Source organism: Homarus americanus, unplaced genomic scaffold (genome assembly GCF_018991925.1).
Source record: "Homarus americanus isolate GMGI-L3 unplaced genomic scaffold, GMGI_Hamer_2.0 scaffold51859, whole genome shotgun sequence".
NCBI lineage: Eukaryota > Metazoa > Arthropoda > Malacostraca > Decapoda > Nephropidae > Homarus > Homarus americanus.
Genome location: NW_024711292.1, coordinates 3,692,379 through 3,717,808, shown reverse-complemented (window position 1 = coordinate 3,717,808; position 25,430 = coordinate 3,692,379). Strand labels below are relative to the sequence as shown.

The window sequence follows — 25,430 nt, the reverse complement described above, 5'->3', positions numbered from 1 at the left end:
TCTGACTTGTGATTGAAACATGGCAAAGCATCAGCCCCTTGTTTGGCTTTTAGTTATGCCTTTATGCACAGAAATGAAGAAATACATACTGTATCATCCTGTGGTATAGTCTTTTGGAGTAAGTGATATTTAATGTTTACTTTAACATTTATTCAATAGTTGTTCTCTTAACCCTTAGGCCCCGGGTGACGTTCCAGAATGTCCGCCTAGTCTTGCCACTTTTTTTTGTGTGTGTGTGTGTGTGGGGGGGGGGGGGTTGTACTGCACCCTAACCCCGGGCTTAAGGGTTAATGAAAAAATAAAATAAATAAATAAATAAAAAATTTTCATTACAGTAAAAGCTGCAAGAACAAAATGTTATACCTTCTTATTCTTGAGAAAATCTGAGATAAGTTCATTGCAGTTTAGAAATTCCTCTCTTTCCCACGTATCATCTGCTGGCTCAAATCCACGCCACCTAACGAGGAACTCTCGACCATGAACATTACGGTGCATTCCAACAATTTTCTCAACCTGCAATAAGTTGAGCACATGCAGCACTACTATAAGATTTTTAACTTTTTTCTAACCTTATGTAAATAAAGCTTGATGCAACTAGATATTAACAATTATGAAAATCATGCACTGGCACTAGATACGACTGTAATTAATAACTTTCTCAAGAGTAGTGAACACACTTTTATCTTCAAGGAAAATGAAGGTTTGATCCCAAATCCCATTTCATAACAGAGTAATTAAGGAACAACTCGTGAATAATGCACCGCCAAAACATCCAAGATTGGTCCGGAAAACCCCCAAACTATGGTACAGTACAGTAGCTGGAATTCAAGCTGAAGATTAACCTATTATTCCATAGTAATCATCACCCTAAAAACTGGCAGATCTTGAAAAATAAGGCTGCTAAATGAAGATCTATTAACCTATTTGGATATACTAATCATCCTTCACACCATCCATTCCAATGAGGGAGAACTGGTGCAACATGGCCATCTTGAGACTAGATCTTCACTAGAGCCAAAGCCACAAATACAAGGGAGGTGTGAGAGTATCCAAGCCACCTGGTTACAGGCAATGTCATTGACATCAAGGATTGGTTTAGCATGTCCCATTTTATAATAGTTGGGATAAGGAAACTTACATACAATACACTACCAAAACACACAAAACTTGTAGAAATGCAACAGTATGTGCATGAATGTTACGCCCATAAGAAAACTTCAACGTAAATTCAATTCAAACACAAGAACATCTACTATGAGACACAAAAACAGAAGTAGAGCAAACATTCATGCCGCAACTCTTTGCTAATTGCCTTCCTTTTTAAGAAAACAGAAATTTCCAACCTTCAAGGACAGATGGACCAAATCATCAATGCACATTATGGGTGCACTATTGGAAACAAAATCCCAAACATAAAAGGACGTCCAACTTTATCAAATACAAGTGTGAAAGAGCCAAAAAATACAAGTGAAATAAGTTTGTCATTTGCTAACCAAAAGTAAGAGCAATACAAGCAAGGAAGTCCTTGGTAATTATCTGAAGTGCCAACCTGGAAATGAAGCTTGGGAGCCACTCCATGACTTTGGAGTTCTTACCATGGGATCACAGTGTGTAGACGAGTTGCCCAGATTTAAGGGGAAACAGAACTTCTTTCTCACTGCTACAACCTAACTAACAGGAGTCAGTTGATAAGACTCCTCAAAAAAGAATCCATCACATACACTGTACTCTACTAACTCCCCAAGCAGGAATTATGGTGATTAAAAAAATCTATACCTGGTAATTCAACTTGACTATACGTACATTGCTGGTTCCTCAAAGACCAAGACAATGTACTGTAAAACACATGTCAAAATATAAGCAGCACTGGGTTATGAACACTGGTTCATGAATGCAATCCAAACCATGCTGGGGTGAGCAGACAACTTTTAAATGGTACAACTACTCTGCCTAAATAGGTTAAAAGCACTTGAAAAACAAATAAAAAATATTTAATAATAATATATAAATAAATAAATAATAAAAAAATCCCTATTCTTACCATAAAATTAACATCTACAACTGTATATCCCTAATCAATAAAGCTCAAAGTGCACTAAGAAGCCACCACTTATCTTTGTGAACAAACAGAGACCAGAGGTCTTGCCACTGTGCAGGCAACTGAAGAAGTGGCTGAACCTGCAGGCTGAATCAAGCATGTGCTGTGACCTCTGGACTTGTTAGCTGACAAAACTGTACAGTAATTTCTTTCTTACCCTTTATTAAAGGTTAGATTTGTTTGTGAATGAAAAAAATTAACTTTCAGATGAACCAGCTGCTGTTGGTTAGGGCTTCCCTGGGTTCACCTTCCCTTGCCCTCTTCATGTGAAACGATGGGCAACTTGCAAAATGTCAATGAGAACAATAAGAAATGAAGTTAAATACCATATCATCCTTTCCTGGGATCTTTCCTATGATAAAACCCTAAACCTGATTGCATAAAATGATGCAACCACAGTCTAAATTACCTTCTTGATCTGGCCACATGTCTGTATATGGTAAATCTGAAATCACAGCAACACATAAGAAAAACAACCCCTTATTATAATTAGCTCCATGTCATTGCACTAGAAATGAAAACATGGCACAAAGTGATTCACACTTGTCAGGCTCTTGACTGTCTGTGGCTTCTAATCTCCCTTTTGTGAGTAATAGTTGGCCAATTTCTGGATTAGACCCAAGCTTCCTTGATAAAGAGATCCTTTACCAAACATGGACACTAAGATGGCACATCATACATGAATCATCACAAGATTGTGTCAGATTATATAGTTTATCTTCCCATAGTTCCTTCACAGGGAAATGGCTAATTTATCTACTATTGATTCTCTTCACAAGGGAAACTTACAGCATATAATCTGTATTTGGTCTCTGACAAACCAACATGTCTCCAGCAAAATGTTTCTAGCAGTGCTGTTGGAATTCAAACTATATTAAGCAAAACTTAAGTGGCTCAAGTATCTCTATGCTCTTGGTCAGTGGGTGTAACATTGGATATACCTAAACAGAAAGCAGCAGTCTCATTCTCAGTGTTATTTGATATCTGTAACTAATGAAGATATACATTATAATACAAAGAACACAGGGGATGCTACTAATATCCTAGTCTAATTACAAGATAGGGACCATTCAGTATAGATTACTCCTTCATTTGAATACATTTAACATTTCTACGGTTTTAGTGAATTACACCGAGATAACATACCACCAATTCTCCACTGTCACTTCCATCACTGTCTCTTCCTTCCACATGGCAGCCACTGTGGAACAGAAGAGAACTTCTGTTTGTCTCTCTGTTCCTTTCCTCTTTGTCTATATACTTCACAACATCACTGCTTTCCTTTAACCGCTCTTCTGTAGACTCTCCTAAGATACCATCACTACTACTGCACTCTCCAGCCATAACTCTTGGGTTGGACATAACAGAGTCTGGGTTCACAGTTCCTAAGCTGCTTATATCACAATCGTCCTCCTCAGGGTCATCCAGCATCCTCTTCTTACTGGCAACCCTTTCCTCTGATCCCCAACACATGTTCTCACCCTGTATTAAACTACTGACTCCTTTGTTTATAGTCCTTTTTTCATGATCATCATCAAATGCTTTAGCTATATTTTCCTCACTCATACCCAGTCCACTTGTTGACAACAGAGGAGAATTAACCTCTTCTTTTAAGGAAGTCTCTGGGTGATGCACCATTGATACTTTTGATGACGTTTCAACAAAAGAATCCTTTGATAATGATATATCTTTCTGTATAAATGTTTCTGATGATACTGGGGACTCTTGTGTAACTTGAGCCCTCCTTGCAGCTTGAATATTCCGCCAAGTAGCAGAACGATTGAGACTGACGGCAGAGGCTGAGAGGTAGCGCTCAACAGTAGAGGGAACTCTTCGCTGGTCAAAATCTTGATCTATCCTTTGTACAACTTGTTGCCTAAAAGAGAAATCACATAAATTACTAATGTTCTGCATAAAATACAAAGTAAAGTGTGATCTATACAAAGAATATTGATATACTTGTAAGGAGAGCATGGCTGAATTGCAATACAGTGTATATTGTACTATAGTGTCTTATCTATGACCTCACCTCATTTCCTCATTGGTGGCAAATAAGTCACTCTCACGATGATGATGGCTGTGTGCATCATACGCTCTCTTCGAGTAAAAGAGAGCTGAACATAAGTTGCACTGGACCACTTCCCTGTAATTCAATAGTCGACAGAATACCTTGATGAGTTTCACATTCTCTCCTGACTTTGTACGTACAGGTAATATTCATACAAAAGTTATATATACGTGACCTACAATATAAATACGATATATCTATCCATGACATTAAAAGTGGCATGAAAAACGTGACATCATTCTATCTATTCATTTACCTCAATAAGTTTAACCACCCCCTTGAAGTACAAATGTATATAGTAAGAACATGTCTAAAATCATCTATATATCTTGGCTTCTGACCAGTAAAGTTGACTATCATCTCATCTACATTTTCTCCAAACAAGGTATAAAAATTCACCCATATTGACACTCCCTTGGTGTTTTTAACAGTGTAACATTTAAACCCACAGGACCACTGAGCTAGAGCTGACTAAAATGTTAATGGTGTTGGAAACTTAATGTTATATATAGAGGCACAAAATAATCAAATACATAATTGCATAAAAAAAAAAGACACCAGCAACTCACTCTGGAACAGCATCACGTTCTTCTTCAGTGTGTCGTGTCCCAAGATGTTTCTGCAAATTATACTTCACCTGGTACTCACACCCACACAGGTGACAGTAGTATACACTATGTGCTTCTCCTGCATTATTTAGCACTATCTTCAGACTAGGAGCTGGGGTCTTAATAGGATTAACCATACGTATTGCACTGTAATATTGAAAGGCACTTCTTAAGTGGATGCATTAGGCTTACCATCATAATAATACAGCTAAAGTAAAATTTAAGTAACATAAGGACCAACAATGAATGATGAATTCTTCAACTGGACACTCAGCATTTGGTAATCAAGTGCTCCAAATATACAGCTACAGGTATATACAAGAAACCACCTGGGGAGCGAGTTTCTACATTACAGTCAACTAAATTGTGGATATTTTATGGGGACTTTATTTTCTCACATATGGCACAGCTATTAGTATCATGAGTCACAACAGAAGGCTGCAAAGAACCATATATACTTTTAGAAATACAATGGAGAATTAAAATGAAAAAAGAAAAAAAAGGATGCAGGAAAATCAATATCTAAGTTTCTACAAGCCTCAGCAAATAAATACTTCAGTTATGACTTGCAGCTATTAAACATTTCTTCTTCCACAGCGACACAAATGTGCACTTAACAGATACATATACAGTACAGTACTGTACACTAATAGCTAACAATAATATGATCTCAAGAGCATATATTTTAGGGCAGGGGTTCAATAATCTTCCACTCCCTGATGACTCGATGCTTCAAAATTTGCTTTCCTGGGTCGTTCTCAACTGGTTTTCATCTGCATAGATTGTGTACTATAACAAAAGTCATCCAACATGCACACAGGTCACAAATACATGTAGTACAGTATATTCAGTAGACCATTATTATTTCATAATTCAATATTTTACTTTACGGGTAGTTATTTCATGAAACCCAAAATGACTCCCCCACCTTTTTTTTTACTACACAAATATGTTTCATTTTAACAGTATAAGCACATATTGTCACACATACTCTTCACTTGTTGCACTTAACTTTTTTCTTTTTAATTTTGTGTGGGACTCATTCAAAGATGGCTGTGTTTACAATATACAGTGCATGGAATTTTGCATTTTGACTAATTAATTATTTCATTATACCCTACAGTGCAGTACTGTACTATGAGCGAAAATAAAATAACCCCTTCAAAAACTCCTTCTACCTCCAAGAAATAATTTCTCATCTCATCTGTGCCTGCTCCGTAAGTCAGTTTGCAAATGGCTACAATAATCTGAAGTAAGAAACCGAGATATAATCATAATATTCTTACTGTAGAGTTGACAGGACTCATTCAGTCGGCAAAATTAGCAATTAGAAATCAGACAAAATTAGGATGTGCATATAATTTTTAACAAATCATCATTAGTTTAATGTTAATGTATTTGTTCCTCACTTCAATGGTATTGCACTTTACTTAAAAACATAAATTTTTTTATAAGCTTTTCAGAAAAAAAAAGTTGTCAAAAACATTCTTCCATGATTGTTCACACTGTTTGCATATTTCTAAACTGTAATTAGTTTTGCAAGAGAATTGACGGAGTTTATACAGATTGTGTTGGTGTCAGAAAAACAGGGATATTGTACTGAGGTGAGGACTCAGGATTGTGAAAAGACCTTTAATTCAACAACAAAGTCTAAAGAACCTTATAAGATATCTTTATTCTACTGTATACTTGTTGCTATCAGAAGATGACAATTATGGTAGAAAAAAGCTAAATTGGGTCCCATTGAGGCAGTGCAGATACAGCAAACTGAATATCAAACTTTCAGTACAAACAGGAAGTGTGGCTGGCACTGCACTGGATCACCTTCACTTCCTAATTGCAAGGTTAGTGCACTCTGATACATTATACTATCTCCAACCTTTCATCTTGGGATCTGATAAGTTATTACTTTTGAAAACTGAAGGTACATTAATGTAAATTAGTCATTTTGATATTTATAGCTACAAAGATTCAAACTTATTCAAAATTAGTTTCCACTCACATCTGCAGTTTCCTATGCCACTGAAGGAAAGACGGGTTAGGTACAGTTTTAATGTACAGTACCTGCGTTAAGTAGTGTTTGTATAACAGGAACAAAGCAAAGTCCCATGTGTCAAACTTGACCAGTTTCAAAATTAGAGGTACCCCAAAACAACCTCAGATGGCAAAGGTCCACATTTTCATACTGCAGTTACACATTATCTCAACACACCCCTGAACAACTAAGTCACTAACCGAGAATGTGTTATATTATGAAGTAGATTCTTAGTTTACTTAAAAATTCTTAAAATCGGGTAATCTCACATCTGCTGGAATGAAATTTATTGTTTTTAGCCACACTGACTTCAGCTGAGGCTTAACTCATTACTAAAGCATTATCTAATCATCAAAATAATATGAAAAACTTGTGGTGTGTATCTATAACTGCTTTTGCTCACTCATATAACAGCTGGCAATTATACTTAATATCAAAGCAAAGTCAGTCAGACATTTCTTAACATTTTCAGTACAGTAATACGTTAATGTAAAGTACAGTCAATCAAAATACTATCCTTACAAAATTGTGTTAGACAGCATGACACAGCAGACAAAGGATTTAGACAACCGTACCGAGACAACAGGAGTCGGTGTTCATTCTGCAATTCGTCGTCTCCCCCCAAGTAAAGATAGTTTTTTGAGTGACTGTACATTACAGCAAAATCAAGTAGAGAATTTTATCCAAATTTTCAGTAATATATTCCTGTGACAATCAACAACTTTCTTATGCATAAAAGTAATGACGAATTAATCCAGGCTGTTTAAAGAATATTTGTACATACAGTATACTAGCATTACCCTTTATGTGCCGAGTCCATGTGGAACTTTCTAGCTCTTTGGTTATAGAAAGCCACCCCACAGGTGAGACATGGGTATAGCTGCTTTGGTGCCGTGCCTGGGTGAGTCAGCAGGTGTTTGTCACGATTTAGCTGAAATACGATAACGTGAACATTTTCATATCATCACCAAATCCTTGAAAATCATGTATATATTCGACATTTCTGATAGAAGAACAAAAAGATATATGAAATACCCAGCAGTGATTATATTCAAGTTATTACAATCCAGTAACAGACATAACCCATTTTTTTTTTTTTAATTTTTAGTGAATATTTTATACGACCATGGCCGTCGTATGTCCGGGTTGTTGTAAGTCGAATATGTCGTAAGTCGAGGAGAGACTGTATTCAATCATATAATAATTAATTATGAATGCTCTACTTCTGGCAAATGTCATTACTCACTGGGAGCTTCTAGAATGTCAGCAAATTCACATAGAGTAAGTTTCTTTTAGGGAACTCTCAACTTCTAGATAGACTGTATTTAATGCATTTTTTTATAACTAAAGTACAGGTGCTCCTCTAGTTACGAACGAGTTATGTTCCTGAGGCTTGTTTGTAAGTCCAACTTTACTCTTGTAGATGCCAAACATATTGTAAAAAATGAAAAGATTATGGACAGTTAGTACAGCTATACCCTTTAATACAGCCTTAAAACCTGACTCGCTCTTCTCCTCTCAGGTTTGTTCTATCCGGAATCTTCTTCAAAATAATCCAGTCTCATCCACATTAAACACCTGTTCTGGCAGGTAACCCCCCCTCAGTGATGATGTTTGTATCTCTTGAAAGTTTGTAAGTTGAACGTTCTTAAGTAGAGGAGCACCTGTACTGTACGTATACAACAATACTTGTACTTTCTTTATTTTGTTATTTAATAAGAAAAATAAATGTTCAAATGAGTTCCTGTGTGTGTGTGTTGAAGAAAAACTTGAAGTACTGTAGTCTACTGGTAGACCTGAGGGTGACATGGATGATCTAGAACCCAAGAAACAGGAAAATCCTCAAAACTGGTTCAGTCTTGGTCCCAAGGGTCCTGCCATATGCTATTTCCTACAAGTAATCCAAGTCACTGACATTACCGAATGTCAGTGACTTACCGAATTACCGAATAGTTTGTAAGACTTGAATATACTGTACTGTACATTCTGTACTTACCTTGATAGGGAACATCATACCACAGTGAGGGCAGTAGTGCTTGATGACCGACTCTGGATGTTTACGAAACTTGTGAGAGATGGCCAGGGACACTGTGCGGAAGGCTTCCCCTGCCACAACAACAGAGAAATACAGTACAGTAACTAGGAAAGCAACAGAAAACATTGGAAAACTACAAGTTCAAGACATACACATACCCCTTTTACACCCTTGGAAGCCCTTTTTCTGCTATACAGTATTGCACAGTGGCCAGAACCAAGAGCATAAGTCATTTCTCTCTATATTCACTGTCATTCATTCACTCTTCCTGCTCTAAGTGTAACAGTCATGTTCAGCTATGGTGTTCTTCCACATCAAGGCCATAAGATATCCATCTGGTTTATCCCCAACACCTCCAATTCAGCAGTGACCATCAGCAAGAACTTCATTACCAAAAATTCTCATCTTTCCTGGAAGACCACAGATCTACTACAGATGTGAGCTTGTTTGTGAGTATATATCAACAACCACCAGGGGGAGATTACAATTAAAATTTCATGCCTACTGCATAAAATGCAATCAATCACCTTGTTCCATTTTCTATAATGAATAGAATCAAAGAAGAAATTCAACTAGCAACATTCATTATGACTAAGGCAAAATTTTTGGTTATCAAGTGTGTGTGTAACCTTAACTCACAGACAAGTGTCCCACAAGTTATACCCTCATGACTCATCTGACGTAAAAAGCTAAGCCTTACTCTTTAGTCACATCCAATGAAGCAAAAAGATCTAATGAAAGATAGACTACCAAAATATAAAGAGAAATAATCCAACACCAGAGGAAGTTTATAAACATACCCATTTGATACAATAGGAACAATGACCAGGAATGGGAAGTTTGCTCCTATGAATGGCTTTATTACAGTACATATGGTAACCATTCAAACCTTTCTCTTGTAATGGTGAGACTTCTCATATCAAGGTTATACAATACACACAAAATAATAACTGAACCTTAATGACTCTCACCACAAACATCACACACAGCATTGTCTCCCTTCTTGCCGGTGCCAGTACTGTTGGTCCCTATGTCCTTTGCGGATTTTTCATCACTCTTGTCTTCCAACTTTTCTGGTGTCTTTTGCAGAATTTGGGGAAAACCTTTGATGTCAATTTCACCATTTGCATGGCGCCTGAAAAGAAAAAAAAAGAAATTACAATATTAGGAAATGAACAAGTGAGAGAGAGACTAACGATTCTGTGGATCACCAAGTCCATCAATTTTGGGTCTTTCTTCTGTCAACCTCACGGCAAGCCACATGAGAACAAAGGTTTAAATCAAGTCGTGTTAAAGCAATAAGTATACAAAACTGATTATACTGTATTGTTGTCAACTATAATTCTCTTACGGTATTCCAAGGGGGTAATGCAGTTTTCTAATAAACGCTGTAGTTAAAGAAAAGTAAAGTTCCCCTACGAGAAAAAACACTCAAGTGCCAAATAAGTCAACCATGAAAATAATATGTGTCTAACTGCTATCAGAATAGCATCTTAAACAGTAGCCCCGGATTAATTTGCACTTGCACTGTAATAATAATAATAATAAACTTTGATCAAATTAAAAGATAGGGCATAATTTTTAACACATGTAGGAGTGACTGTATCAATCAATCTTCGTACACTAATTATGACAGTACATTTGTTCTTTACATCAAATAGAGTACAATTACCGGTAAGAAGATGAAATAATAACTCGGAGCATTCATCTCTGGAAAAATACCACAGTAATGAATACTGCACAGTACTGTACAGCTCCTCCCCGACTTACAATGGGGTTAGGGACCCAAATCCAGGCCATAAGTCGAAAATGCTTAAATAATACATAGAAAATTTAAAATGGGTGTCTCTTTTTCATCTCAGCACCACAAAACTCTCACTTTTAAGCTTGCCAGCCATTTTAAAGTGAATTACAAACGAAAATTTTGTCAGTACACAGCGCAATCACTGACGTTGGGACTCGAAAATATGTAATTTGACAAAATTTTGGTAAGACTGAGGCGGTCATATGTCCGGGTGGTCGTAAGCCGAGTAGGTCGTAAGTCGGGGAGGAGCTGTATATGCAGTTTCATATACAGTGACCCCTCGTTTAACGAACACCTCGGTTAACGTAATTTCGATTAACGAACTGCCTTCCATAAGGATCTTCAATTCAGTAAACAAAAAAAATTAGGTTAACGAAGTTCTTACGAACCGACCTCAACGTGTTTTCGCTTGCACTGACCAGGCAACCAGCTTTAGTATCAGTCCGCCAATACATTAATCGGTTCTAGGGCTTAAATTCCTTACTATTTTAGTAAATATCAAGAAGTTTACACTATTCAATAATTTTAAAAGTTTAATATTCAATTTTTTAGTCATTTTAACAATTATTGAACATAATTGAAGGTAAAGTGACTAGTTTAATGCGCGGCATCCAGCCTCTTAACACAGCAAACAGGCGTTAGTCTCTCTCTGTTTTCACTGGAGGTAACATCTTGCTTGAGACTCTCTTCAACTAAATGCTTTTTTTCTGTGTTTCCAAGCAAATTATTGGTCATTTTGAAATATATTTTACATATTGACAATATATAATGCAGTGCAGTGTTGATTTAAAGAAAATTATCTTGAATTACACCAGAGAGCTAAAATTTTATGGGTGAAATGGCGCCATGGGGCGACTTCTCTTCCACCCCAATGCCTTCTCTTCTTCCTTCTCCTCCACCCCCATTCTAAATCCCATCATCATCATCATCATCCAGGAGCCTTCTACATACACACCTCAAAGTAAGTGAACTTTTCTACCATTTTTGTTGAATTTAGGAAATTTTCGGTGAGCTGGAACCAATTACCCAAAAACCCATTGAAACAATGGTTTCGGTTAACGAACTTTTCGGTTAACGAACGACCTTCTGGAACGGATTGAGTTCGTTAACGGAGGGGTCACTGTACTGTACCGTATAGTACCAAGGATTTGTCAATAACTCACATAAATAAGAACTCAAGACAAATCTCACTCAAACCCCCCAAAATGCTGTAACTACCAAAGTTTATTTCCTGTCATAAAAGATCATATAGTCTGGGTTTGTGTGTCTCTACACAATGAAAAACTTTTCACAAACTTCTCCCAAATCAAACAAAATCTCACGCTAAACCTCATTTTTAATCTAATAACGCAATAATTCAATATGAAACTAACACAATCTTATTAACATCTGTTTTTCCCAAATGATTTAGGAAGAACCTGCTAATATGTTACCTAAAATGGTTCTGCAGATCAACCTTTGTGAAGAACTGCTGGTTGCAGAATACACACTTACGACTCTCTGATGTACTCCCTGTTCCAGACATGTTCATAACCTAGAAAAAATAAATAACATTGTATGAGGTGACAACTTACCAGTGAAACTGTACAGCCATCCTTCTATTATGCACAGTGTTTCATTACAGAAAATCATCCGTAAATCAATCATTTATAAACCAAGTGAACCCTGTTTCACATCTCCCCTTAACAATACTGTACTGAACCTGTACTGTGGAGTATTAGAATATCCTACCAAATTAACAAATTACAGAACTGTACTGTACAGTACATGCCAGCCATTAATACGCAAACCAAGAAGTAACCCAGTTTTGGACCGAGAAAGTAAATGTACAGTACCAAGTAAGTGAAAGAAAAGTACGTCACAGGATGTGGAAATATTATTATTAATCCTCTCCTCAGCAATAAAGAAACAATTATTTTTCGACTGATACAACATGGAGAACTATGCAATGTAGTGAAGTTCTGTACATGAGTTAATCTATCACATCCAAATAAATAACTTAGCAAAGAGACAAAAAGCAAGGTCATCAAGTTAAGTTGGGTTAGGTTGGTAATGTGTCACCTGCTGTCAGAAGGGGATTTGTTACAGGGTCTTCAACCTAACTGTCAACACACAAACTGTAATGTTGGAGATACAAATAACTTAGCAACTGTAGCCACCTCATTGTCATGGGGATTTAAATTATGGTTATATAAACAGGGAGGAATAATGAAGTTACATCAAATGACCTTAACAATCCTGAAACTCTTTTTGTAGAAACTCTCAAGAGACAATTTCTTATTCCAACAAGTTAATGATCTGACTCACTATAGATGTGAAAAAAAATCAAAATTGCTGGAGAAATCACAGTGTTCCTAATCATCTCTATTCAGTTAACATTCCAACTAAAGATTAACCACCTTAACACTATTTGGGGAGATGAAGTTAAGTTAGGTTAGCATTAGGGTGGTTAAGGTCAATATTTTGTAGTTGCCATGCATGGAAATTACTAAGGAAAATAGGTTTTTCTAGTGTATTTTATAGTGTTTCATACTACAGTATTTTGACCTTCATTTCTGTCGGAAATGAGTAGTTATCAAGATATGACCCTCCCCAATTATCAACAATATCGGTTGCACACAGTGGGTAGGGCTTTGAAGTTAAGGAAAATTGTGGGGTAAAAACACCCAAAAATTGACGAAACAAAACCTCTTAACCAGAGAAACCGAAGGGCCTGACCTAACCTCTGCAGCCCCCTGGACCTATACCAATGTGAAACAAACTTACCTTAATTAACAGATGCAAAAAGATGAGTTCTCTACCTCTTAGGAAGTGGCTGTCTCTTACTAAATACCAAATACTGTGTGTCGATCTTCACGATACTGACATTCTGAATCACACCTTGGACACTTGGCTGAAGAAGGGAGAACACCATGAGCCCTGAAGATCTCAACAGCCGCGGCTTCGTTCTCAATAATTCAATGAATTACACGCCAATTTGCCGAGAAGTAACCTTCACATACAGACGCCATCTTGCAACTAAGCATTTCAAATACTAGAGTTTACGCATGCTCACAAGTATCATGTGACATCCAAACTTCCGCTGATTGGCTCACAAGCATCACGCGACATCCAAACTTCTGCTGATAGGCTGAGCAATAAGTAAACAATGTATTTCCCTGCGAACCTGTATTATATTTAAGTGAAATAGAGAAGTAAAAATAGCTTTAAAACTAATTGTTTTACAAATGCTACAAGAAGTTTTTTTTTCACACTACAGTATCTCCCTATATAAGAATCAATATAGAGTTCTGTGCATGGCAACTCTGAAATATTAACCATGGTTAATCTTTAGGTGAAATAAGTTGAGGTGGATATTCTTCGGGTGATCTGTTTTAAATAATAATTCATAGGTAATGACAATGGTGGTACATATTACTATAGTATTATTGCAATTTCGTACAACCACGGAATCTCTGCAATTTTCCTCTATAGTTCAGACAATTCTAAGACACTGTTCTTCTGTTACGTTTCTTTCACAAATGACTTATATATGCCAGGGGTCCAGGGGGATGAAGCCCCCTGTTTACAAGGTTAGGTTAGGTCATTTGTGAGAGAAATGTCATGGAAGAAAAGTGTCTTACAAAATTTAATATCAAATGACTTTAACAAATTTACCCATGGGGCAGAGCTCCCGGTTAACTTTGTAGGTCACTTATGAGGGAAACATCACAGAAGAAAAATATTTTAGAATTGTGAAAACCAAAAAAAAAATAAATAAATAAAAATCCGTGGTTGTACAAAATTGCAAATTAACTATTATCAGCTATTCTCTGAATATATAACTATGATTCAGTCCTACATCCTACATAAAGACGTGAGTGTATATAATCCTCTGACATAACAATTAATATACTTTCACTCATCCATAACAGGTATAATGTCTCGATTAGTTTTTAGCTGTCAATATTATAACCAGGTTTGTTTATTACTGTAAAAAGACGGAATGACTGGTTAATGATAAAAAATAGCTGATGACACTACTGTTGAGAGTTAGAGAGATAATAAAATGACGTTTAATGACATAAGAATGTGTTGTATTTGGCCTTGTTCAGTGTAAAACTACACCTTAATGTTCACTCTCACTTTTAGAAAATTCTATGTAAACTTGTCACCCCCAGACTCGACATATCAAACATCATAACTCTTACCTTGAACTGACTGGGAGACTTTTTGTTACTCACGTGTCGAAAGATATTGTTAGAAATGTACAAAGGAGACAATAACAATGTCCATATTGAGTTTGTGGCATCCTAAACGACTCGAACTGAGCGCCATCTGTTGGTCGTCACGTGTCACTACGACCCCTGCCAGTACCGCCACGTTCAAAACCCGAAAGTGACATGTAAGTGACGCGCTGATATGGTGATACTGATACATTGATAGTGTTACACTGATATAGTCAAGGATATAGTGATACTGATACACCGATATAATTATATAAAGTGATGGTGATATGCTGATAAATAATGATACACGGATATAGCGATAGTGACAGTGATATTGGGTGTTGGGGGACAGGCGAGGATGAAGTAGCCAAGAAAAACAGTTTCGTCAGTCGTACTTATACATGTAAATATATAGATTAATTTCACGAGAAAATAACACTTAGACAACTAATACAAATACTATCTTGTTCTTTAGTTATACAAAACGTTGTCAAGGTGATGGTCTAAAATTGAGTTAGGAAAGGAAACGTACTCCCGATAGTGATAAACCATATCGTAACACCGACTGGTACATGAACACTCAAGCAGATTACTTACAGATATAATCAAATGTCTATTTTACGATGTAATTTCTTAATAGTAATTATCTATTAATGGTTATAATGAGTGCTGTGAAAACAATATTATTTGGTGAATCTGTACGTTGCCACAATACATCTTTTCTCACCACATTGTAACTAACAAATTGTGCTAGTATTTCACAAGACAAAGATGCTGTAAAATCCGTATGCGAATCTTCATCAGATATTGAAGCGAAGGAAATTATGAAAACTGACAAAGAAAAAGTAGAACCTAGACGTAAACTGTAATTTGTGATTGAGGTTATCTTCAAAATAATTAAATAAATAAGTAAATAAATAAATAAAAGGGGAAACTCCAACACTTTTCCTGATGCAACTTCAACTGTCAAATTCAACAGTGTCCTACCGAACTGCAAAAGTAATGGACACCAATCCTGCTGTGTGCCCCGGCTAATGTGTATTTATTTATTTATTTTTTTTACTGGGATTAGCCCACCCGGGCACAGGTCACTGACCTGCATCGGGGCCTGGGGGGGGGGGATGTAATAATAATAACAATAATAATAATATTTAGTTAATAATAAATAAAATTGATAATAAAAATATAAAAATATAGCCTATAAATAAAATAATAATAGCAATAATAATAATAATAATAATAATAATAATAATAATAATAATAATAATAATAATAATAAAGAATCATAAATAAAAAAATAAAAAAAAGATCAATAGTGAGAAACGATATATGTATATTGTGTTCTCGAAGTAAGAGAAACAATTGAGACCCTGCAATTGTGTGTAAATGTGGCAGAAAGTCAGATCAGCAACCTGGGACTTGGTCACAAATTTCGTGATGCCATATGGCAGCAGGGTCTACCATTAGACAACACATTATGCTTCCAATATCTTCCAAGGCGGTAGTACCCAAGGTAGGTTATCTACCTACCTTGGGTACTACCTCCCTGTTTGATAGCTGCCTACTACCTGAGGCAACAACTCTTCAAACTTTGTATCCTTTATGACTGTTGGAAACCTTCCTGTGCGTCTTTAAATAAATGGCCATACACAACTGCTAGATTATGATAAGGAGAATCAGTAAAGCTTACAGACTACAGGTGGTACCAAATAATTCAGTACAGCTGTATGTTTATCTGAGAGATAGTGATAACTCAAAACTCAAACCCAATTTCATTTAATTAAGTGTAATCACTACTGATTCCACCACTCATATCTATTGTGTAAAGGCGAATATATAAAGTTAGTGATTAAATATTACAATCGCGAGGAAACGATAGTGGAGGGTATCAAGCCATCTAAGAGCCTCAGAGATGTCACTATCAGTGTGACTCTTGCAGCCAAGTGGTTCACACTGTGAACTTACAGTAAGTGATCAGTGAAACGTAGATATTTGAGAAAAAATAGGGGCACACTCATCGGGTAGCATCAGGTAAGTATCCTAACCTAATGACAGTAGGTATTGTTTTTTATTATTATTTCGTTGCCAGCTCGACGCAATTCATTTCCAACTTAAATCATTAACGTGTGTATCTATATTAATTCCCCTTATCAAGAACAGAAATTAACTGAAACAAATCCAGGACTGAAACGCATAAAATAATCTAGATTTAATAAGTACGGTAATGTACACACTAAAGAGACAAGAGAAAGCCAAGCATAATTATGTACAAGGTGCGTACAAAGTTCAGCTATCTCTTTTCGCAAAACTTGACAAATGGAAACTATGAACACACAAAGAGTTAAATGGAAATCATAGATACATGAGTGTTTTTGTACCCATAAGATGAAAGATAATCTCTCCTATACCAAAACCCATTGTTACCGATGTGACTTGAACAGAAACATGATCCATGAAATAGTACCACGGTATCGCCACAAATAGTTTACATCATGCACGTTTCCTCACTCACAGGGAGGGATGAACGTAATGGAGTTTGTGAGGCGTGAGGTGGAACCCTACTGGAGGTCAGTGTTGGTGTTGCTGTTTCCTCTCCTCCTCCTGCCCCTACCCATCATCTCCGGCACCAGCGTAAGTGTTGGTTTTACCTCTACAGTATACTAATAAGGAACGCGACAGTGAATTAATGCAAAAGGGGGGAAATATGGCCGTTAGTTATGGTGGCGACCGCTTTTTAAGTATTTTCGAAAGCTTATCTGAGGGAATGGACGAGTTGTCGGTTCTGAGCAAACACAAGCATTACAATCTGCAACGTTCGTAGAGTGATACGGTATATATAATTTGTAATAAAAGTTTAAAGTCCTGCTATAATAGTCGAGATAAATTTATTTCTCTAGAAACAGGGCCGCTATTTGCAATGACATCACCAGTTTCCCCGCAGGCGACTTTCTCCAACAAACTCACAGCTGCAGTCGGAGGTAATACAAGGATGGCCTCTTCAGACGCCAAATGAAACGTTCAGTTAAGTTTTAAGGGTGTTTTTTTATGGTCTAAGTCAATACTAGATAGAGATACGAGTAATGACAATGTCTGGACTTTGTTTTGAGAATGCCTGATGCTAGTGTAGGGGTATCGAGATATTAATGTTGTCTAGCACTCAGGATGGAAGGAAACTCTAATGTGGTTTTCTTGTATAATATATAAGTTATATGATAGACAGTCTGGTGCTGGAGATGCCGTCTGGTGAGGGAGCTGCTCAGTAGAAGACGTTCGGTGAGTAGCGTGTTGAAGGAGGTAGATGTGCAGGAGCTTCGTTAGAGATGTTGCCTGTTGCTGGCCTCCTGGTTGAATAAATGTAACAGCTAGGAGCTTGCTGGAGGAGGTGTTGCTTGTTCAGGAAAATGGGCAGAATGAGAGTTGGTTGGTGAGGAAGTTCAGAGGACGGCTGGTGGGTCGCCATGCTCGCTGGCGGGAGGGAGAACCGCCAGGCAGGCGAGGAGAAGCGAGGGGCTGCCAGGCAGCGGCGGAGGAGGAGGTGTTGCTTGTTCAGGAAGAATGGTCAGAATGAATCTCACAAGTTCAAGTTGTTGGGGATTACTGGCCTCTTCGCCGTTAGGCTATTTCGGCCGAAGCTGATTGGTTGGACTTCTTTTTTCTCTTGTTTCTTTTTTTACTTTTCACTTTCCATTCTTCTTCTTGATCTTCGTCTTCTTCTTTTTGGTCTTCTTCTTTCTGGTCTTCTGTTAGGATATTCTCGTACACATCAATAATCGATGTCAAAGATAGTGTAATGTTATCGGGTTCGTGGTTGTTCTTGTCTTGGTTGTTTTTATCTTGATTGTTCTTGTCTTGGTTGTTCTTTTCTTGATTCTTCACTACAAGGAGGGCCTCCTTGTAGGTCAATTTCTCTTTAGCCCGCAGCCTGGCCACCCTGCACTCCTCCCTCCACTTGGGACACTCCCGGTCGGAGGAGGAGTGAGGGCCACCACAAGCCGCGCACTTCTTCGCGGCCGCCTGGCAGTCAGCGTCAGTGTGGCCGGGTGTCCCGCAGCTTGAACACACCTCCCGAGCACGACACTTTCGCGCCAGATGAAAGAAATTTACCAAAAGTAGATGTCATTATGATTGTAGAGTATTATCAAGAACTACCGCCATCCAGCTATGAAGCACGTTAAATTACATCTGCCATCTGATCATCTCGAGCCTATCCCCTGGCCATGGTCGTCCCTAATCCTCCCACAACATTAAATATAGACATCAGTGACGAAAACTACATTTCCAGACATGAAATAGAGAACAGTGATAACAACTTCTATGTTGGAGCTATCGGTCTTTTGCATCGTTTTGGCATCCAGCACGTAAATACACACGGTGATACTTGAGCAGTAATTTATTTTAACCTAAAAATAAGTTATGCCTGTGTATATCAACACTGTATATGGCCACAAGTCCTGAATTTCTGCTGGTAACAACACATACACCACAAGTGGCTGCCTCCAGCTCCAGGCTCTTGCTCGGCAGCTCGAGCCAACCTGCGGCGTCACAACCAATCAAAGCTCTTCGCAGTCACGTGACTTTTTAGCTACTTCAACCCTTATTTTTACACTTTTTGGGCCGATTTATTTGAAAATATCATTACCATTATGAATTTAAGCGTTTTATTTACCCATTGACTTGCCGTCTTACGAAAAAATTACGTCCATTGTGTCTTCACACTTGACATTAATTCAACTCAACACATAAGTAGTCTTATGATGAGAATAATGAAACCAGAATTTGACAAAATATCTTATTATTCTGATCGTGACAGCTTCGGAACACCATATATGGCAAAGGTATTCAATTGTGCAATATACAGTACGTGGAAGAGAGAAATGACATATCTATATAGTTTTAGTTAATGCAACAAATCAATAGAGTAAATTTAAAATGCATTACGGGTAATAAGCAATGACATGATAATGAAACATATGATGGAATGTGATAATAATAAGCTGAATCAAATAAGAACTAAATAAAATAAAAATCCTTCAAAATAAGATAGCAAAATTGATGCAATATGGATGAAATTCAAGGAAATAACAATGAGAGGGGATAGACAAGATATAAGATAGAATACGGAAAAAAATACACAATATAGAGCGAGTCTGTGCTAGCTCAGGAAATGTTAATAATAATGTGGTTAATGGTGTCTTGTTTTAACCTTCATGCAGCACCCTTCCCCTTGATGGTGAGGTGTCCATCATACCTAAACGGCATTTCCTCACTGCTATGACGTAACTGAGGACTGGCCGGCGGCTGGGATAAAATAAACCTGTTTTCGTGTGATTGCTCATAGCATACGTAACCGTTTAATGCTTTTCTAACTTAATTTAAAAAATCCTCTAGTTACTAGTTAACGTGTGCTTTTATCTCCCAGTATTACGTGTATCTGTTATTGACACTAAACATGTTATTGATAACCAGAAGGCAACTGCCTATTATTCGTTGGAACTAAAATAGGCGAGAACCCACACATAATAGGCGATAACCCACTCGTAATAGGCAAGAACCCACTCCTGTAGTAATAGGCGATAACTCACTCGCAATAGGCAAGAACCCACTCGAAATAGGCGATAACCCACTCGTGATAGGCGATAACCCACTCGTGATAGGTAAGAACCCACTCGAAATAGGCGATAACCCACTCGTGATAGGCAAGAACCCACTCGAAATAGGCGATAACCCACTCGCAATAGGCAAGAACCCACTCGAAATAGGCGATAACCCACTCGTATAGGCAAAAACATTATACACCCCAAACTTAATGAATATCACAGTGCATTACTCCGTACTAATATAAGTGAGAAAAACAGAGGAAACTATTCAATACTAATGCCAAGACACAACTTGCACCTCGCGAAGTAATAACACTACAGTAGTCTAAAAAAAAAATTCTATCACTGTATTGTAATTAGGTGTATCAAAATTATTAAATATTATTAGACTTTTGAAATGAATCAAACTTCTCGGTAAATGGTGATTTATTTTGCCTCTCACTATCCTCATAAATCATTTTCACTTGGACTAGGCTGTTTCCCCAACCCCTGTCTCTCCTCATAGCACTATACAGTACACATCTCTCAAAATTACATAATTACTGAAACTCATTTCACTGGAAGGAAGTCGATGGTTTGTTTAATCTCCGCTTCTGTTGTTGTTCCCATGAGTTTGTTCGTTCTTCAAGAGTTCACCTTGAGTATACAGGAATGTAGATGTGTTCAAACCCACTTTTGTAATAGACGAAACGCAGAAGAGAAAAAAAGAGGCGCGAATTAAACTTCCTCCAGCTGTAACACGTAAAGTGGAAGAGTACAGTATATGCGTGTGCGTGTTTCTAGTTCCTTTTATGTATCTCTTATGTTTACATTATTGTGTCTATGTGTACTGTATCAGTATCAGCATCTTTATATTTGTTCTCGATATCATACCATACCGTACCTCCCCCTCTTTATGTATCTGCCGAGTATTTACTGTACATTATTGACTTTATATATATATTTATTTGGAATAGCCCACCCGGGTACAGGTCATCGACCCACAACGGGGCCGAAAAAAGTAAGAGTAAAAAGAAATTAAAAATAGAAGAGAAAAAAGACTATATTAATCTACATCACGAAGGTGCCGGAAAACCAGCTTTTTGAAGTGAGACAGATTGTAAGAGTATGAAAACACAGAAGAAGGCAGAACATTCCACAGTTTGGCTGTGTGAGGAAAGAAGGATGTTGTAGGGGTATCGAGATATTTATGTTGTCTAGCACTCAGGATGGAAGGAAACTCTAATGTGGTTTTCTTGTATAATATAAGTTATATGATAGACAGTCTGGTGCTGGAGGTGCCGTGTGGTGAGGGGCTGCTCAGTAGAGACGTTCGGTGAGTAGCGTGTTGAAGGAGGTAGATGTGCAGGAGCTTCGTTAGAGAATATGTTGCCTGTTGCTGGCCTCCTGGTCGAATGAATGCTGACAGCGTGGAGCTTGCTGGAGGAGGTGTTGCTTGTTGAGGAAGATGGGCAGAATGAGAGTTGGTTGGTGAGGAAGCTCAGAGAAGGACAGCTGGTGGGTCGCCATGCTCGCTGGCGGGAGCGAGGACCGCCAGGCAGGCGAGGAGAAGCGAAGGCAGCCAGGCAGCGGCGGAGGAGGAGGTGTTGCTTGTTCAAGAAGAATGGTCAGAATGAATCTCAATGGAGAGACAGAGCTTATATACCCAGCAGCCGCTATGAGTCATGTTGGGAAAACCCGAGAAGTCGCCGGTCACTAGTTTCGTTGCTAGGTTACGGTAACATCTGGTTGGTTGCTAGGGAAGGCGGTAGCAGGTGGTGGCTGTGGCTACGCAGTTGTAGGCAGTTGTAGGGGAGACGTCCACTACAATGTACTATAACGGATTATTCTAGTGTGACTGACATCCACATAGAAACGGTGGGCACCGTGGGCAAGACGAGTGTTACGAGCCCACGGCCTTGCCGGCGGTACACCTTGTTTGTTACAGTACCTGTAAAAAGAGAGAGCGAAGCAACATTGCGGCGAAGAGAAAGGAAAGAGATTGACAACGAAAGGAGGAAAGTTAATAAGACGAAATGCCTTTGATTCAGCCCCATCTAACAGTTGGGCGGAAGAAGAGCCACCCCAGATATGAGAGCAGTACTCCAAGTTAGGACGAATGAATCCCCTATAAACTTGAAGGAACTGCTCAGGAGTGAAGTAACTACGGCATCTGTACAGCATTCCCAGCTTTCGGGAGGCAGTTTTAGTACCTCAACAGTCATTTTGTGTCAATACAGTATCATCATTTTCATAATGGTCCAGGTAATATGACAAGTCCTAAGTGATGACGCTATCTATCGAGTACGACTGACAGGTAATAATAATAATAATAATAATAAACGGTTTATTAATAGAGTTGCAGCCGGTGGCTGAAAATATACAGACTTACATTTGATTTAGACATAATGATATAATATGCATTGAATACATTTACAGGGCTGTACAGTACATAAATCAGGAGTTGTTTATTATTTTAACAATAGATGGGATGGTGCTATTCTTATATCTATCGGTGCGGGCTCTTATGGGTGTGTGTGTGTGTGGTTGCAGCTCATACGCAGAATGTACTGTACAGTACTTGCTATAAGAATCTCCTGCAGTATCCATTTCTTATCCTGCACACTGAGCCAAACTGTACATGATATCACCATGGACAAATACAATTGGAAACGTTTGAAATTTTTGAATGCTATGATAGAGGATGTAAAAATATCTTGTAATGTTTGAAGAGGCACCGGGCGAGAGGATGTTAAAACCTTCTAGTTAACTCGACTCGTAGTATGTGCCGAAACAAAAAAGCGCCACCATCACCAAGATGCAGCCCTCCACACGTTGCAGCCACCGGCTGCAACTCTATTAGTAAACCGTTTATTATTATTATTATTATTATTATTTACACCTGTGGACGACTCTACCGATCCCATATTGATCTTGTGAGCCACCTTAGAGCCCACCAACGAAGGGGACATCATAAAAATCTCATATCACTTTGTCATAGTGGTTGGATCATCATAGTCGATTCTGGGAGACGGAAAAGTAATGTCGTAATACAGTAGTAGTTTTTGTGCTGCTCCCTGCCGACATCGTGTTTACCCCCCCCCCCACTCCATCACAAGGTCGCACCACTCTCAGTGTCGGCATCCAAAAAATCACCTCCCCTTACTAGGCTGTTAAGTCTCACCATCCTGTTTCCTGGCAGCTGGCTCCTTGTCTGCCGGCCTATTTGGTTGCTGGAATTGTTTAATGGTTGACGAGTTGGGTTTTACTGGTCGTTTTGGATGGTTGTTTGGGTTGGTTTAGCTGGTTGAACGCTTCTCTTCCGTCTATTGTCTGTGTACCGTGAGCTATTCCCCCTAACTTGTAATATTATCTGGTGCATGGCCTTGAAGCAAAGGAGCCAAGGGTGACGAAGACCATGCAGGGGGTGGAGGGGGTGGGTGTCGCTTCATTCAGCCCCAGCGGTTTAAACCAGATCACACTAGATCAGTTAAGCTTAGGTTATGCTTCAGTCAAGTTAATGTCTGGTTTGATTCATCGCAGAAGAGGATGAATTGGGTAAGACTTGAGTTAAAGATTAGGTTGAAAAAAAAATGATTGGGTGTGATAACATCTACGACTGAACGAATTCCGCTAAAATGGTGTGTAGAATTGATACGTTTTACAGAAGAATGGTATTTAGATTATTCAGACATGCCCGGTGGTGCACTCGCCTTGTGTTAGTAATCCCCGAAGCAGAGAGAGAGAGAGAGAGAGAGAGAGAGAGAGAGAGAGAGAGAGAGATGTCGGTCACATAAGAAATAATCAAACGCTTAAAGACCGAGGAGGGGGGGACAAGGGCGATAATGACTCCCCAAATTAAGGGCTTAAATGGGGGAGGAAGGGAGAGAGACGAGTACCAAAAATATTATTAAGGTATAATTTAATTTCATATGAGAATTACAGAACCATTTTAATCGTTTTATTTTGTTTTCTTATCTCCCCGAGCACTAGGGTCTGTTTCCTTGTGATTACTATTTTCCGGGACCCTCAACCTTCCCACTCACTGTGTACAAAAACGCACGGAAGTGAGGTTGGTGGCCATGGTGTTACGGCAAGGTGAGTTCCGCTTCTACAGTAGTATATCATATTTCAGGGACACCGAGATGCTTTATACTGTAGAAGATTTTATTTTTTGTTGTTATTTCTGTCAGCATCTCTTCGATTCATCTTATTGGAGTAGGAAAGCACCTGGGGGAGATGTGAGTGGAGTAGTCAAATGAGAGATGAGAGTGGAGTAGTCAAATTCCTTCCCTAGTAAAGTACAACCATTACTTTCGATCCCATGTAAATTATATACAACCCTAATTAGAAGACCATTAATAACGGTTTGATCTCCCTCATTAGCCTAACCTTCACGAGGCGTTGAGGCAAATGTAAATATTTTTTTTTAATAACTTTATCCCGGATGTTAGTTTGAACTTTGTTGTTATGTAGCGCATCATATTGTGTTCTTGGGTATATCAGGGGCTGCCGTCACACTACGCGTTCAGTGACTGCGTAGTCGAGTGAGATGATGCACTGCTTGTCATTACATACATACATACATACATGCTAACATAGCCCACCCTTTCTACACTCGTAACAGGACACCCGACATAAATAAACAAGAGTTTGTACCATAAATTTGAAGGTTCGCTCTCAGCAGAAGGACTAAAAGGTGTTAACGAATCACTTACCTCTGATACCGTTTAGAGCCCCCTAATACTCTTGTCACCTTATCTTTAACAGCAAATTTTATAAAAATCATATATTTCCTGGGTGTTAATAACAAGTCTTACGAAATTAAGTGTGTGTGTGTGTGTGTATTAATAAATAATATTATTAATAATAATAATAATAATAATAATAATAATAATAATAATAATAATAATAATAATAATAATAATAATAATAATAATAATAATTAACGGTTTATTGAAAAAGTTCTGCAGCCAGAAGACTGGAAATATACATTGG

At 38.1% G+C, this 25,430-nt stretch overlaps 2 protein-coding genes across 9 annotated transcripts in view; one reads left to right on the top strand and one right to left on the bottom strand.

The window, feature by feature from the left end:
- Positions 1-25,430, bottom strand: part of LOC121874141 (MDS1 and EVI1 complex locus protein EVI1-A-like) — a 30,940-nt gene that overhangs the window by 1,533 nt on the left and 3,977 nt on the right. Inside the window, exons 1-10 of one of the 6 annotated variants that reach the window (XM_042378233.1) lie at positions 14,839-15,210; positions 13,415-13,541; positions 12,082-12,182; positions 9,816-9,979; positions 8,806-8,915; positions 7,610-7,740; positions 4,736-4,921; positions 4,128-4,241; positions 3,245-3,974; positions 364-513 (exon numbers count right to left, since the gene is read on the bottom strand). In XM_042378233.1, the coding sequence (XP_042234167.1) occupies positions 364-513; positions 3,245-3,974; positions 4,128-4,241; positions 4,736-4,921; positions 7,610-7,740; positions 8,806-8,915; positions 9,816-9,979; positions 12,082-12,179 (1,683 nt within the window). In that variant the 5' untranslated portion in view covers positions 12,180-12,182; positions 13,415-13,541; positions 14,839-15,210. Of the gene's footprint in view, positions 1-363; positions 514-3,244; positions 3,975-4,127; positions 4,242-4,735; positions 4,922-7,609; positions 7,741-8,805; positions 8,916-9,815; positions 9,980-12,081; positions 12,183-13,414; positions 13,542-14,838; positions 15,211-25,430 lie in introns of those variants that run through there. The other 5 variants (XM_042378325.1, XM_042378150.1, XM_042378398.1 and 2 more) reach the window with 5 other exon arrangements.
- LOC121873795 (solute carrier family 13 member 5-like) overlaps positions 16,777-25,430 on the top strand; it is a 75,017-nt gene continuing 66,363 nt past the window's right edge. For 2 of the 3 annotated variants that reach the window (XM_042378021.1, XM_042377541.1), the window contains exons 1-2: positions 16,777-16,887; positions 17,371-17,487. In XM_042378021.1, coding sequence (XP_042233955.1) covers positions 17,377-17,487 — 111 coding nt within the window. In that variant the 5' untranslated portion in view covers positions 16,777-16,887; positions 17,371-17,376. The remainder of the gene's footprint in view (positions 16,888-17,370; positions 17,488-25,430) is intronic. The other variant, XM_042377936.1, reaches the window with a different exon arrangement.